The sequence below is a fragment of the Chanodichthys erythropterus genome, chromosome 23, assembly GCF_024489055.1.
Source record: "Chanodichthys erythropterus isolate Z2021 chromosome 23, ASM2448905v1, whole genome shotgun sequence".
Classification (NCBI taxonomy): domain Eukaryota; kingdom Metazoa; phylum Chordata; class Actinopteri; order Cypriniformes; family Xenocyprididae; genus Chanodichthys; species Chanodichthys erythropterus.
In genome coordinates this window covers 3,527,501-3,544,151 of record NC_090243.1, presented here as the reverse complement: position 1 = coordinate 3,544,151, position 16,651 = coordinate 3,527,501, and the positions used below count along the sequence as shown (strand labels likewise).

General features: G+C 38.6%; 1 protein-coding gene across 3 annotated transcripts in view; it reads right to left on the bottom strand.

Annotated features, from left to right (window-relative positions):
• Window positions 1-2,206: 2,206 nt before the first annotated feature.
• Window positions 2,207-16,651, bottom strand: part of eya1 (EYA transcriptional coactivator and phosphatase 1) — a 47,339-nt gene continuing 32,894 nt past the window's right edge. For all 3 annotated transcript variants that reach the window (XM_067377597.1, XM_067377598.1, XM_067377599.1), the window contains 6 exons: window positions 6,267-6,325; window positions 6,023-6,183; window positions 5,725-5,839; window positions 5,331-5,452; window positions 4,592-4,692; window positions 2,207-2,287 (listed from right to left, as the gene is read on the bottom strand). In XM_067377597.1, coding sequence (XP_067233698.1) covers window positions 2,207-2,287; window positions 4,592-4,692; window positions 5,331-5,452; window positions 5,725-5,839; window positions 6,023-6,183; window positions 6,267-6,325 — 639 coding nt within the window. The remainder of the gene's footprint in view (window positions 2,288-4,591; window positions 4,693-5,330; window positions 5,453-5,724; window positions 5,840-6,022; window positions 6,184-6,266; window positions 6,326-16,651) is intronic.

The window sequence follows — 16,651 nt, the reverse complement described above, 5'->3', positions numbered from 1 at the left end:
ACCACCAAATGACAGAAGAGGCCACACAAATGCTACATTCCCATCCAATAAAAGACTTTTAGAAAGTTATCCTTCTATGCATGTACATGTAAAAATGTTAATATAATGATCTCTGGACACGCATCAGTTGCTCATATGTTCAGAAGGCCGCCATTCCAAAACACTTAATTTGGGGGCATCTGATCACAGGACCAAACAGTCAATAAATACAAACTCAATGGCAGAAAATTTCAGAGCCACCATTTCAATCACTCGCAAAAAGGGAAAATGTGTGTAACAGTTCACAAATCAGTTTTTATTAATTTAAACACAATCAAATAATAAATGTCAAAAACATCTGTACACATCTTTTTTTTGCAGACACAACAAACTGTGTTTCACAATGAGGCCCACATATTGTAAATTATTTCCAGTTTGCATTATGATTGCATCATTTATTTAAAAAAAAAAAAAAAAAAAATGCTGTGTTAAATCTAGAAAACATCTACTGTTACCGTGATCTAGCAGCAAAATGTGATTCCCCGGTACGGGGGGTGGCGGGCGATGCAATAAGAGGGGTGAAATTGTAAATGTGGTGAGAAAAACTAGGCCAGAGAAGACGACCTCACCTGCAGGAGCCGAACATCATCATGTGCCGGGAGGGAAAATTAAAAACAGATCGAGTTAGCTGGGGAAATTCACAGTCGATAGCACATGTATGTTCTCAACTCCATTGTAAGTGTGTGTGTGTGTGTGTGTGTAGGTGTGAGTGAGTAGTGGCTTTCTTTCTTAAAGTCTAAGAGCTAGAGTTTCCAGTCCACAGTTACCTACCAATATGCATCATGAAAATCCAACTACAGCGATTTCCAAGTGGACACAATCAAAATAAAAAGACTACTTCATACAAAAATTACACTTGCTGTACAAGACTTTCTGCTTTAACGCCGGTACAAAAGATAATAAAACCTATTTAAGCTTAAATGCCCGTTACGGACGTTGAGGTTCAATGTCCAGCTCGGGCAGGAGATAGTACTGGGGATACAGACATTTACACTCAGTTTGAAGCTTGACATTCAGAAGATTATTATTCTATTATGCTGTTTATGTTCTTCCTTGGAGTTTGAGCTACCGTTGGGACTTAATTCACTCTGTCCGGTATGAAATTCTGACAGAAAGAGTCACATTTCATTGTGGAGAATATCTCTATAAGTTCAAAGGAGGAAACAAAACATCACTGAAGAAAAATACGAAATTATTGACACTTGACATCCATGCTTTTGGTCATGACAAAACAATTATCACAAAAAAAAAAAAAAAAAAATCCTTATCTACATTTATTTATTGAATGAAACCTCAAACACGTCAACACTTTCAGGCTTTGCACGAGCCGGCAACGCCTTTACGTACTTCCATGAAACGCTTTCCACAGCATGTACCTTAATCAATATAGGAAGGAATAGTCCAGTGATTACAAATTTACACACAAAAATGTCTGTACACGATTGTCTCTGCAATGTAAATAGTGTTTTGTTAAATTTTTTTTCCTTAAATTACTTAGAAAATCCATTTTTTTCCTCCATAAACTTCTTGGTGTAGTGGAATCAAAGTACTTTGTAACACAAAAAGGCACAAGTCTCAAACAAAGCGCCTTTTTTGGGGGCCGGTGCCGCTCCACAAAGTCTCTCAAAGATTATAAATAAGAAGAGCAGGACGTCCAGGGCAACGGGGCTGGCGAAACCAGGAAAATGAGTGGGCTGTGCCCAACTGTCTTTGTACCATCGATTGAGCAAGACGGAGACATAAAGAGACAAAACATTACACCAAGTCGCAGTGGGATCGGAGTCCTGCTGAGTTCCAAAGGCATCGGTAGCTCAGTTTTTGTCACAGGTGTGAACCCTTGCCGAGTCCCCCGCGTAGACAGGGCTGTAAAACATTTTGATGGCTTCGGAAAAAAAAGCCAATTCACAGTAACCAGGGCCAGCAGCTGCAGCGCCATAAATTCACTCTCCTCCACTTCGAAAAAGGTTTAGGGTTAAGACGAATTGCGGCCATGTGTCAACACGCTGAGAGTGTCGCTCTCTCTATGTTATGTGTGTGAACGATTTTGTTTTTGGTCTGGTGCTGTCGGAACGCAGACGCTCGGGCGACGCAGCAGGCTGGCGGTGGTGCGTTTGGGTCTGCAGGGCCCTCGCACGGCCTGGGACGGAGCGACAGGGCCGTCACAGTGCTACAAGTACTCCAGGTCCAGAGCGTGGTGAAGGGCCATGAGGTCAGAGTGACTAGAGATCCTCCAGAAAGGCATGTTGTGCTGGAAAGACACAGAGAGAGAGAGTGTTTGAGGGTGAAAGAGAAAATAAAGAAACACAAAACCTGCAATGAACACTTCACTTAGAAAAACAATCACGCCCATGAGTGCCGTCTGAACAGCCTTGATGGCCCGTAACATCACACGAGACTTGAGAAGAGGAAGGACTTGCAAACTACGACCACTGAAGCGGCACCATACCATTGAGGTCACTTGGTAAACACCATTTTAAGTAATAGTAATAATAAAAAAAGATCAAACTTTGACAGCTATCTTAATGACTTGTACGAAAATAAAGCAAAATCTATTATAAAACGCACAGTTCTTAGAAATGTAGTTTTTGTATTCATGTTGGGTTTTTAAGGTTTTGAAAACTTTTTAGACCTTTCAGTTTAATGTCAAAAATGTGGTGTAACCATCAAGCAATAAGTACATATTTTTCTTTGAGTTTTTTTTTTTCAAAAATGTTTTTAAATATATTTTCTAAGGTAAAAAGGATATATATATGTCTCAATATATCACAATAGAAAAATGCAATACGTATTGTAGATAGTGACAATGTGTTGTGCAGTTCATCCAAAATGAAAATTGTTGTGTGAGAAAAAATCCAAGTTTACAGAGTTTTAGTGTCAGTACTAAATTTACCAAATACCAAATTAGTAAATTTTTTGTTATCCTTTTACAATATGTCTTGTAGTTTTATAATAATATCGTATCGTGAGTTTAGTATCGTGACATGTATCAAATCATGACATTAGGGTATTGTTACACCCCTATCATATATATTTATATATGTGCATATATACATAAATACACAAATTATTAATTCATTTTTGAGGAGTTTGATTTGTAATAAAAAGTTTAAATGATCTGATATTTTAAGAAACTTGGACCTTGACACATAGCTATGAAGATCTATAGGGGTTCATCATTTCCTGTTTAATGTTTTTTTAATGCATGATGAATGTTTAAATATTAATAGGCAGTGTAACAATTTAAATATAAAAAATATTAAATATTTTTTTAAAGAATATTTTTATACATTTTAAGAATATATTATAATGTTGTTTAAAAAATCTTCAAAAATATAAAATATATAAAATAAGGAATCCCCATAATACTCCTCGGGAAAAAGAATGGCCCGATGGGAAATAACTATTAAGTGCACTATATATCCAGCACCTCTGCACAAACTTATCCGGACACAACACTGCAAATGAGGCATTGTTCCTGGGAGAGGCCACAGGGAAATATGATTCTGCCAGAATGAAAGAAGCTTGTCAGCTCAGAGACGTCCACACACAAACCATTACTTAGTCTTATCAAAGGTATAGCCTCTCTCAGGCATATGTTCCGCTTAGAGAAGCTTGCACTGACCCTTAAAAGACTCTTTTCTTTTGTTTTGTAAATTGTCTTTGCTTTTAACTTTAAAAGCCAAAGATGGTATCTGCCTTTTGCCTCGGTCGGTTATTAACTAGAGGGGAATTGTTTCTGGGATACGATGGAAAAAATGAAAGTATACAAAGGTTTGTCTTTGCTTTGGTGGTTTAATACAAAGTCACCCTTGACACTAGTGTTGTATCTAGCAAAACTGTGTGTTTCTTAAGTGCCAAGGACTTATTAAAATCCCCTGTGCTACATCTAAACACTTTGTCTCGGAGGAAATGGGGACTGACATCTAAAACTTAAACTTGTGTCAACTTCCTACGTTCACATTCCTTCCATGATTAATTGACAACATGGAACTAATCACTTGGCACAATATAATAAAGAATCCCATCAACACTCATTCATCCTGTCTGAACAACAATCTGCTTTGATAATTACATGATGAATAATTTCAGGTTTTGTGGTTTATAGCTCTGGGTTTACATGAAAACTTGGCGGACGTTCTGAATACACAAGCAGCAGGTAACATAAATCTTCTGGTTTGAACAACAAAAGTCATGGAAAACAACACTAAGGTGTTTGGCTGCCCCTCTGACAGTTCCAATGTTCTTCTGAATATCCTCAACTTATCTAACAATGATTTAAGCCTCTTAAACGCATGTTATATTTATGAACCGGGCCCTCTAACATGCCTGAGAGGACTTGTCTAGCATTACCGATGGTGAAACGGCACAGTCACAAGCCGGGAGGTGTAATTATGTCTTCTTGCCTCCCTTTACATTGGAGCTGTCAGAGAAATTGAGCTGATTACAATGCGAGATTCATTCTCTCGCTGGTCCAATGACATTTTCAGCGAATGGAATGAAGAAATTGAAGGTTTGAAGGAAAAGTGGTATAGAGTTCTGGGCGTCTTCGTACCTTTTTCGACCCTTGCTCCTCCTCCACGCCGTCCCCCACCACCACATAAACAACTTTCCTCCCAAACCTCTGGATTACTCTCTCGAAGCAGCTCTCTTTTCCTGGGGAGAGGAGAAACAGGTTTAGTTTGCTGCGGAAAGCAAGGAAGCCACATCCAAGATCAAGCCCCAGTGAGGGGCTCTTTAAATACGCAATAAGTTACACAAAATTACGCAGTGTAAACACTTTGCCTTGGCTTGGAGATACGATAAGATCGATGCCTAGATAAAAGTAACCTAAAAAGCATTAAGTGTGTCTTATTCCTCCCAGAACGTGGGACAAATGGCTAAAACAAGCTAAATCAACCTCACATGCAAATGCCGCAGCGAGGGAGGTGCAGAGCTTTGCGCGAACAAAAGTACGAAAGTGAAGGTTGGTGTTTATTTTGCATTCGAAAAAGTGCAGAGGCCGAAAAGAAGAAAAAAATGTCAAAGTGGAATGACATAAATTTGCCGAAGTGGTTTCATATGTAGACCTGAAAAGGAGAGGCCCAGTTCAGGCTGAGCTCCAAGAAAATAATCCCAGCCTGATTAGACCTCTTCCTGAACATCAACCCTCTCGTGTGTCCGCCACTTCTGCAGCCTAACCCAATCACACGCCATGTGTCTCGCGCTGTTTACACATAATATCGTAGTAATTACGGCCACACTCCAATAGAATCCATTCACACACAGGTAGTTAATAGTAAGCTCACACTTACCTATTTTCGTGGCGCTATAAATGTTTTCAATTGGAAATACTACTCCCAGTCCGTACAGAAGGACCTTGGCGAGGGCAGGTATAAGCTGTGTTGTGGTCACTAAGATGTTCACACAGTTTGATCTGTAATTGAAAGGCAAATTAAAGTCAAGTTAAAGTGCACAAGGGAGGACAAGGCTAACAGTCATGCCATTTGTCATCCAAAACGCCCCGTGATAAATGGATCTTTAATTTTTGCAAATAATCGGTGCCCTAAAATGGTGTTTTTCAAAATAATACAGAGAGTAAGTGTTCTTTGAGGTATTGGGGTATAAAGAGCGCTGTTATTCCTGCCCTGCTGTGATTTATGCGTATCAGTGATGGGCTCTATATAATTCGCTCGTGCTAAGGCCTACCTTGAGTGGATTAATGTTAGTGCTTTCAGTGCCAGTGTTAACCAGGAGTCAGTCAGGGCTTCAATTTCTGCTCGCAATTGCAACCAGGCTTCCCTTTTGGCCGGGCCAAGCAGACCTGAAATGAACAGAAACATTGTTTGAGTTGGACCGTCCTGCGAATACTTTGAGAAATTTTGAAATTTACCCAGACCAAGTGGTTTCTGCATAAGGGATTATTTGAGAAACTTATGAGTGCTTTTGTTGACGCACCACCCCTCTTCCCCAGCAATTTTAGAAAAGCAGTTTATTGGGGGATTACCTCCGACGTTATTTTTATAGGTGGTGTAAATTTCTTTTACTCGTCTGTAGCGGAAGGCGAGCTTTCTCATCCAGTCCACACCTCCTCGTACGCCGGTGGCCAGGCACAGGTTGGCACTAGTGGCAGCAGCGTGGAATCCGTCTGTGCTAAAATTATATGTGCTGAATAGAGGAAGAGAAAGAGAGATCTTTTAAAACTTCAGCCAGAGTGAACTATGAAATGGCTAGTATGACGCTAACTGTACCTTAGATCCTGTCCATTGTCGTCCGACGACACATCATCAATATGAACTTGATCGCACTCCTGGAAACAAGCAAAAACAGGATAGACATGGTGAGCCGATTGGAATTAAAATATACCAATTTGATTAATTGTTTTCATGTGGAAAATTGGGTGCGATTTGGCAGCTTGAATCCATGAAGTGAATAATGTCAACAACTGTTGAATTCCCAATTGAAAGCTCTCTCCTGAAAGCTCAAATCAACCCTCAACCACTTCCAGCCTCAAACCCCCCACCTGCTAAATCTTAATAAAAATAAACACCATCATCAGGGGACCGGGGATCCAACCCATTTGGTCACTACCACTAGGGGGATCTCTTGATATGCACATCTGCTGGTACGGAAAGTCAATTGGGACGGGATTGGTAGACTCCGTGAAGGTAGAATTGGCCTCTCCGTGTTAGGTCTGCTAGTCCAGATACCGGTGCCTGAACAAAGAGATAGCTGTGGGATAATGAGTACGTCTGTGCCCCCTTCAGGGTCTCCACTTCTTGGAGAGGCTGAATGATTCTACAGCTCAGAGCTGATTCAGCCAGTGTACACAGTAACACAAACCAGACTTTCTGGTAAATGTAACGTACTAGAAAAATTGAACCTGATGCTAACCGCCAATGAAATTATGACCTCTGATTGCTGCTGAGCCACACACCAACACAGCCTGAGGCATGCTTTTTGGAGAAAGCAGACTGAAAATCTGTTATTAGTTTTCCATTTATAGTCGTCCTCTCCCCCCTCCCCTCGCAAGAGCCCTAGATATTAGTAAGCAGGACCTAAGCATTCAAATCAAACAAAAATCACATTGAAAGAATCAAAAATCGCGTGCAAAAAATAAATAAATGAATTAAAAAATTATAATATATATATATATATATATATATATATATATATATATATATATATATATATATATATATATATATATAATAAGCAAAATTAGTTGACCACCATTCAAATTTCAAGTTCAATCTAACAATTTACTTGGTAGTTAAATTTTAGAAGGGGGTTTTTCCTTTTAGCCATTCTTTAGAATTTCCTTTCCACAACTTTAAGCCTTTTAATTAAGTTTCAACAGGCTGCTAAGAAACAAAAATACAAAAAGGACTTCCTTGTTTTAACTCAATCTGAACCTGGCCAAATGCTGACGTTATTGCATTCCTGTCTAATGCTACAGCAGGGTAGGGGTAAGCGCTTTAGACCGTAAACCTTTTTTATTTTACTGGTTCCCCTCTGAACAAATTTTTCATCTCTCTGGATTTGTGGGGAGAGGGAGGGGAGAGCAACGTGAAGAGAAACTCAAACCAGCTGTTCTTTAACAGAATTAAAATCTTGACCCCCAACCCCTGCTCTAATGCAGCCATTCTCTCGCCAAGCCTCTCCCAGCAAGCCTCGAGATCCAAAGAGGAAAAGACTTTGACCTGGTGCCCTGCTCCTCCTCTCCAGGGCTCCACAGGCTCAGATAAGGGGGAGGGGGGCTGGAGGCAGGGGGGTTTGTGAGGGGGGAGTCGGGGTGACCTCACATGGAGAACTCGGAGTGTTGCAGGGCCAAAAGATGGACTGCCAATTGCAGCCGTGGCTCAGGAACACCTCCAGCTATTTGTGTAATCTGTTTCTAGATAGTCAGCAGTGGATCTGTAATACTTCTGAAGTACCAATTTGTTTTCCAAAGAGGACCTTTGGACAGGCCAAAATCATTACAGAAAGCTGGGGCCGCCGTCACCACGTTTAATCCTCGGTATTAACTCGTTCCCCGCCACTGACGGAATATTCCCTGTTTTCATTGTTATATGGTAGGGGGTGCTATTATGCATATTCTGAAAGAGTACTGAATACCCTGATTAAAACACAGGCGAACAAAAAGCAGAAACAAGCGACAGCATATATAAGCAGATGTAAACATATAACTCAAAACTGCCAAACGTTACTGAATTTAATGTTGATATAGGATGAGATATAGGACTGTGCATTTGGGGGTGTTGATGGACTCAATCTACTCCATCTATGTTTTGATTATTGTTCGATCCAGATGTAGTCTTTGACAAAAAATGCTCAAAAAAGCTGCCGCTGCCTGGCAACTTTTTTCAAAAACACTTGTGAGGAAAGAATTAACTGTTATGATGAAAAAATGCAACATTTCGGATAAACAAAACATGGAGAACATTTCCAACCACGATTGATAAAAACATCCAAACCATAAAAACCATCCAGCAAAAACACATTCCAACAGTTTTGCCCTTGTTCAAGTGCATGCAGCTGTCTAGGTCTCTTAACACGTTACCATCTCCCTTTGACGGAATCACCGCATGTTTACATTGCCTTTTAATTCTCTGGTTATTACGACACACAATTAACAGTCTTGTTGTGGGCTTCCAGACCTCCGGGATGAAAGTGAGGGCAGAGAAAGAATGCACAACCTCTAGCAATTACTGCACACAGCTGGAGCCCACATAAACCACTTGACTGCCACTCTGGTAGCTGCACCCGGACCCTAATGGAGCCGCCCGGTCCTAATGTCTTACAGTAACTCATGAGACTCATTAGGGCAGCTTCTTAAGCACTCGTAAACACCGTTAAGCCTAATGACCGAGGATGGGCCAGCTTTAAGTGGTTAAATACAGCATGGTTGTTCTTCAGGGGTGGCTGTCTGAAGGTATCTCCAAGAACGTGTTATGCTGAAAGGATGATGTACTGTAATGATTACTTGATGTATAGCACAATTGAGCTGATGATAGGAATTCAATTGAGAAATTGGGCTCAATGATTATCTCAACTGAATGAGTTCATGACAGCATGTAAAACACTTTTTTATTCATGTTGGTTGCATGCTTTTGAACTTTTATATCAGATTATGCAACAATCTCATTCCTTTAATGATTTTTCTGCATTGTGATATAAGGACATTTATTATATTAGAACGATATTATGCATCAAAAATCGTATTTTTTAATACAAATATCTAAATGTATAATTAAAAATGATGCAGTTTTCATAAATTAAAGTCATGTCGACGCTCAGATGAGAGTTGAGCGTGATCCAGTGTAAACAGGTCTGTCTTTTCTTCATTGTGGATCTCCTTGTTCACCAAGTAGTGTTTCTTACAAACCTACAATCACTCCTAACTAAGACCAGATGTTCCTACTGTAGGCTGTGTAAAGATCCTCCTCTGCAATCCATACATAATTACGTCTTACACAAACACGTTGTCTCTGTTTAATTCATCAATTTTTTGATCGCTTCTCATTCATTAAACCATATGAAGTTCCTGGTAGACGAAACAAATGTGTGGGAAAAACTGTGGGAAAAAACTGCAAGAGTAGCCTAACAAACTACAAAATAAACACCTTGAAATCAGCTCTTCTCTATTTCCATTCACTCGCTCTCATTTTCCTTTCAGTTCCTCCTCTGACTATCCAGGCCTTGAAAAACCTTTTCATTTATGCGAACTATCAGAGCCTCCTTTGTTCGGCTGGCATCTGTCATTAAGCAATCAGGCTGGACCGGTTGATTCTTCCTGTTGGCCAGAGGAAGGGCTTTACTGCCGACTGCACAGAAGCGACTGCTGCAAAACGTCAAAAAAGAAAATGATTATTTAAAACTACAAACCTCACTTTCTCTCTCGTCCTGAGCTGGAAACATCCGTATTGCATTACTCTCCCTGGCTACCTCTGTTTCTCTATTTTTTTCCTTCTCTCTCTCTCTCTCTCTCTCAGCTCAGGCTTTCATCACTGGCTGTGCCTTTGGGCCAGACCCTAAACTTCGCTGAATCCCATTCTGGAGAAGGAAGCAGCTCCCTACACAGGTGAGCGGCCCAGGTAACAAAGGCACAGTGTGAGTGATTACAGCCATCATCACAACATTCCTCCAAGCCTACAAGCTAAGTCCATGTGAAAAAGCCCAATCCATGGTTCGCAGGTTCTCAATGCTGCCACTCCATTGGCAGGGTCTGTCATCCCCCCGTCTGTGAGGGGGGTTCATGACCCCAGTGTTTGCCCCCCCCCTTCCTTCACTTTCCCACCACAGTTGGCCCACGCAAAGGGTGAGAGAGGTAGAGAGGAAAGAGGGAGGGTGAGGCTTACCTGTGGGTCGGACACAGGATATGGAGAACAAAGAGAGTTCTTCAGACCCACTTCATTCCAATACACAGTTTGTGCTTGAACAGTCATGGAATTCAAACAGCCGAGTAAAACAAAGCTCTCTGGAAGCGTGACTTTCCTAAAACCGAGGCTTTTCGCACTCTCTCACATGAAGATAGAAAAGAGCAGGGGCCAGATTCATGAAAATCTTTTTAAGAAGATTCATTCTGAGAAGTTCGTAAGTGCAGTTCTCAAAAATTCTTAAGAACATCTTATTCTTTTTCTTGAGAAGAAAATGACAGGCTTTGGTATTATCTGATTGCATGGCAGTTCCTGCCAAAGACTTGTTGATCAATGTAAAACACACCAAAGGCCGTCTTTTTGTGCTGCCTGTAGATTATCGTAATAATCATAAAATGCGTGGACGCTATTTTTATCGCGACTGGTTTGATGCGAGTTTATGACTCAGAATCACATTTACAGTGATGGATAGTATTTTCATACTTCATACTCAAGTACATTTTTCAAGTATTTTTATTTTGAGAAACTTTTACTTTTACTTCATTACATTCCAAAACATAATATCATACTTTTTACTCCATTACATTTCATAAAAACATATTGCTGCTCATTATTTTGTACTGAAGAAATCATCACATGCTCCGAGATGCAACTGCAGTATCCGATTCGTGAATGAACTGATTCTTTTCAATGAACCTGTTAAACTGGGGTGCATCATTAGTCAACTATGGTCGTAAGGAGTTGTTCTAGAGTCAACAACTCACTGATTCAATGATCCATTCAGAGCGAGTCTCTAGTTAACTGAATTTAAAAGTCTGACTCAAAATGAGCCAATAACCGAGAGATCCTCGGAGCTTGAGTGCGCATGTGACCAATGATGTGAAATGCAAGTTACAAATGCAATTTTAGGATTGATTATTGCAAATGAAACTCATCTTGTCAGTTGTTTGTGAACTAAATCTGCTGTAAAAGGTTGAGCTGTAATGCTTGAAAGTGGGCATGTCCATATCACTATCTTAATGATTTTAAGTAAAAAACAAAACAAAAAAAACACATTACATAACATTAAAATAACCCAAATTATTGCACTTGCATTCTTCCTAGCTGCTGTAGCAGTTTCAAATGATATAAAACTAGTATGTTTGCATAGTGTTCATTTTAAAATGTTAGAATTTAGACCTATGTGATGTCTGATTTTATTGTTTGTCACATATTATGTATCTGCATCCACTAATTTTCCTTACTGACTATTGCTGGCTATACTTGACAATTCATAATTCATAATGATGTTAGACCCGGCAATTCCCCCTCCCCCAGGTACTTTGAGTAGAAGGATTATATAGAATATATAATGTAAAATTAATGTATAAGTATAGAAGAATATAAAATTACAAAACAAACAATAATCTATTAGTACTTTTACACAAATAAAATTGGAAAGGAGTACTTAAAATCTTTACTTGAGCCATATTTTATCAGATATCTGTACTTTTACTCAAGTACTTGATTTGTGTACTTCGTCCACCATTACACATTTTTTTAGGGTGCAATGTATTTTTTTATATTTGTCATTATTTGTAATATTTTTTTAAAGAGCATGTCTCAAGAGATATTGAATACATTTGCACTTTAAGAACTTCCCTTTGCCTTTAGAACAATCTTAAGAAAAAAAATGTTTTTGGGAATACAAAATATTCTTAACTTTATTCTTAAGTTTTATATATATATATATATATATATATATATATATATATATATATATATATATATATATATATATATATATAAAAGAAAAAGAAAATAGTAGTTAAGATGAATTTCATCCTTGAGTAAAGCAAGTATGATGGAGAGAAGATAATGGAAAACCCGCTCTTATTAATACCCTAACTAATTTTTCACATTTCGTCTAAATTGATAAACTTAATTCAAAGCATAACATTGCTTTAACCCCAAAAAAATCTATTGAGAATTTCTTGATTCTAAAACCATCATTTGTCACCACATTGTTTGTAACACTACATTTTCCACAGACGCACAACCCTTATTGCTTTTAGGCCCCATTACTGTGGGCTGCTGGGTAAGAGAGGGGCCGATGCTGAGAGAAGATAGACAGGCTGACTTTAAAAGCTCTCCTTTCTCTCTTTAGTCATTCCAAAACACATCAGGGCTCCTGCCTGGGGACCTCTGGAGCCCTGACAGCCAAAAGACACTACCTGCGTCTAGACATAAAAACACATTAAATCCACAGAGTCAGTCGTGTTCCCGAACCCACAACACGAGCAGGGAAAGTTATGATAATGACTTATTTCACTTTCAAAAGAGTCACTCCTCTATTTTGGTTTGGTCCAAAGAGCTCGAGGAATTGTGATTTGCTTGTGGTATTGGCCAGAAATACTGCAGATTAAATAACAAAGCTATCTACCTAAATAACCGAGAGGAAAACTGAAAACTAAGATAGTTGAATTGCACTGGAAAGATGTGTCGTTAAATGTTTCATAAAAAATCTCACGATAATGCAACTGAAAACAAAACTAACACCTCTACTCGATTCCAGCTGTAAACTGATAAGCGAAGCCCTTCAATCTCGGAGGTGCTAAAACCGTCCCGTTTGCAATGTCACCGGGTTGGCCTCAGGTATGCATCGGCAGAAGTACGGCCGGGGATAATTGAAACCGTTCCCACCTCAGCAGAGCCAGGGAGGAGATCTCTGTCCTGCAGACGGCTCTGTGTTGTTTTCTCTCCCGGCGAGCCGTGGCCCTTCCCCGCTGAGAGGGAGCACGGTCGGGCCTCCAGAGACGCACATTCCCACACACCAACCTGCACTCCACCTCTCACCCAACACACAAGAATGCTTTCATCCCCAAAACATCCTCACACTCAGGTACTGCACAAGGCATATCACACGAGCTGGGTAATTGCATACAAGAGTTATGGTATAACCAGTTGTGGTATAACCAAAGAGAACCATGCCAACTGAGTGTGTTCTGTACACATGTTAAATGTGTGATTTGTCCAGCAAAAATACTACTGTATTTCCTGTGCCTAAATATTTCAAGAAATTAAAATTTGTTATTATTAATTAATTAATTTTTTTGTTTAAAAAAACAAACAAAACAGTTACGTTTCCAATATTGTGTTTCAAAATTTGAAAAATGAATGAATTAAATTAATTTGAAATTATTTATGTACATACACTACAGTACCATTTTATTTTATTTTTTATTTCTTTTAAAGAAATTAATACTTCCATTCAGCAAGACTGCATCAGATGGTGACAGTAAAGGCATTTATAATGTTACAAAATAGATCAAATAGTTAACTCTATTCATCAAAGTATCCTGAAAAAAAAGTAAAGCAGTTTCCGCAAAAATATTAAGCAGCACAACTGTTTTCAACACTGATAAAAAGAATGATTCATGAGCAACAAATCAGCATATTAGATTATGATTTCTGAAGGATCATGTGACACTGAAGACTGGAGTAATGATGCTGAAAGTTCAGCTTTGCCATCACAAGAATTTTAAAATATATTAAAATAGAACCGTTTTTCCCCCCCTGCATTTTAAATCAAATAAAAGCCGCATTAGTGAGCATTAGAGACTTAAAATAATAAAATATCTTACCGACCACAAACTTTTGAATGGTAGTGTACGTAATGTAAATAAACATGATAAAATATAGTACAGAGTGGGTTAAAAATATATGAAAATACCAGTCTTAAGTTGCACAGGTATATTTGTAGCAATAGCCAACAATACATTGTATGGGTCAAAATTATCGATTTTTCTTTTATGCCAAAAACCATAAGGATATTAAGTAAAGATCACGTTCCATGAAGATATTTTGTTAATTTCCTACTGTAAATACATAAAAAATGTATTTTTGTGAGCGGATATACTTTGCTAAGGACTTAATTTGGACAAAATTAAAGGTTAATTTCTTAATATTTTGATTTTTTTTTTTTTTTTTTTTTTGCACCCTCAGATCCTAGATATTCAAATAGTTGTATCTCGGCCAATTATTGTCCTATCCTAAAAAACAATACTGATGATGTATAAATCTCATGTATAAAGATGATGTATAAATCTCACTTTTAAAATTTTTTTTTTGTTTGTTTTATATGATATGTTTTATAAGTTTATATTGTAAAAAATAAAAATGCATTTTTAAGAAAAATCTATTTTAAATATACAATACATTTTCAGCGACACATATTTTGATGAACCATTTAATAAAGTTATTCGTAAAAATGGCACGGGACGTTCTGCACACTCTATTTTAGTATGAAACTTGTGGTTCCTGAAAATAACTACTAAAATCTTCCTCTGTCATGAAGAAATTTGAATCAATATACTGCAATCAATACAAGGATCATATTGCTGACAAGCAAGAAATATATTCTGTCATTGTACAATATCAATAATTAAGTGAGCCAAAAAAAAAAAAGACAGTCTCTTTTTTCCAAAGACCTCTCTTTATGTGTCTGCTCAGTCACACAAGTGTGTGTGTGTGTGTGTGAATAAAATCCCTTAATACCTATACAACATGCCTCTTCCTTTTCATTACTTTCCTCTATATCAACATTCATCTGTAATTATCAGAATATATCAAACTCCAATCGCACACAGGTGCAAGAAAGCGGGTGGAACGACAAATAAATAACACAACTGCATCGACTAGTGTAACACAACACAATGCAACACGACCCCAAACATCACCAGCACAGACCGACGCTTTAATCACACAGGATGTGACCACGAGAAAATGTATCCATGTGGATTTATCCACTAAACATTGATAATTACAATTCATAGTCATGTTTTATTCCCCAAAATGAGCATTGTAAGTGCTTGGCATAAAGCAGACGCTTAGAGGCTGATGGTGTATTTCTGGACTGTGCCGGCTGTCCTGTGCACATTTGTCTAAGTTACACAGTTGACAATCACCAATCACCATTAGGCATTTGTATGTGCAAAGCCAGAGGGAAATCCCTTTATGGCTTTGACTAAATTAGACTGAGCATGTGCATTTCTTCAAGGGCTCAAATACATATCTGCTGTGGTATTATTTACAGTTTGAAATTCTCCCACCAATTCTGTGCGGCATTATTTTATTTTTTTTCTCCGTTCTGTCCTTCTGAACACCACGTTTAGTTCAAAGAAAACATTCTGTTACGATCCAAAGAAGTGTTCTGCTATTGCATGCAATTGTCATTTTAAGAGAAAGGTCCTTAGCTTTAAAGTGTCAAAGCGAAATGTAATAATTCCATTGCTGAGATATAGCAGAAAGGAAAAACTGCACATTGCACAATCCAATCATTTTACAAGATGCCTCGACAGCTGAATCACATGCGAGCCGTTTAAACACATGAAACGAAATCAAAATACAGGACAGATGTTGTGAAAAAGCCACATTTAAGCTTTGTCACAAAACTGTCATTTTTTTTTTTCAAATGACGAGGGGAATATCCATTATACAAAGTGCAGCGGGCACAATTCTGTGTAGCCAAACATACGGAAATATTTAACAGCCAATTGCTGCCAATTAACTTTGATCAAGATGAGTGCGATTGGAATCTCCCCGTCACTCGAATGTCTCGGGCAGCACAAACATTTTCTTTCTCCCTGGTTTTCGTGGCAGGAAAAGCAGAGCGAGGCCGTTGACTAATGAGACTTGGCAGGCTCGCAACAGTTCTCCTCACACTTAAGTATCAAACAAAACATTTCCTCCTCCGCGGGGTCAGCCACGAGCAGGACACAGAGGAAAATCAATGGGTCAGTGGAGTCGGGTTCTGGGCATGAGGGAAAGTGGCTCGCCAGCGGTGTCTGGGCTCGGGTGGGTTCAGCGGGCTCGGTTAGATCTGGTCTGCAAAGTCTGCTACTTAAAGGCACAGTTCAGTCAAAAATTTAACTTTTTTTATCATTTATTCAGCCTCATGTCATTTCGAACCCGTATGATTTTATTCTTTCGTGGAACACAAAAGGAGAACGTCTGAAGAATGTTCAAGCTGCTCTTTTTCATGCAATTACAATCAATGGCAACTGAAGCTTTCCAGCTTCAAAAGGAAAGTAAAGTATCATAAAAGTGGTGCATATGACTAATTGCTTTATTCCAAGTCATACGACTGCTTTGTGTGAGAAACAGATTGAATTTTTATTATTTGTATTAATCATTGATAATCTTCCACTGCATCCGGATCTATGAATCAATGAGTTCAACACTGTAAAGCCTGACATATTAAATAGTCAAAAGATGTT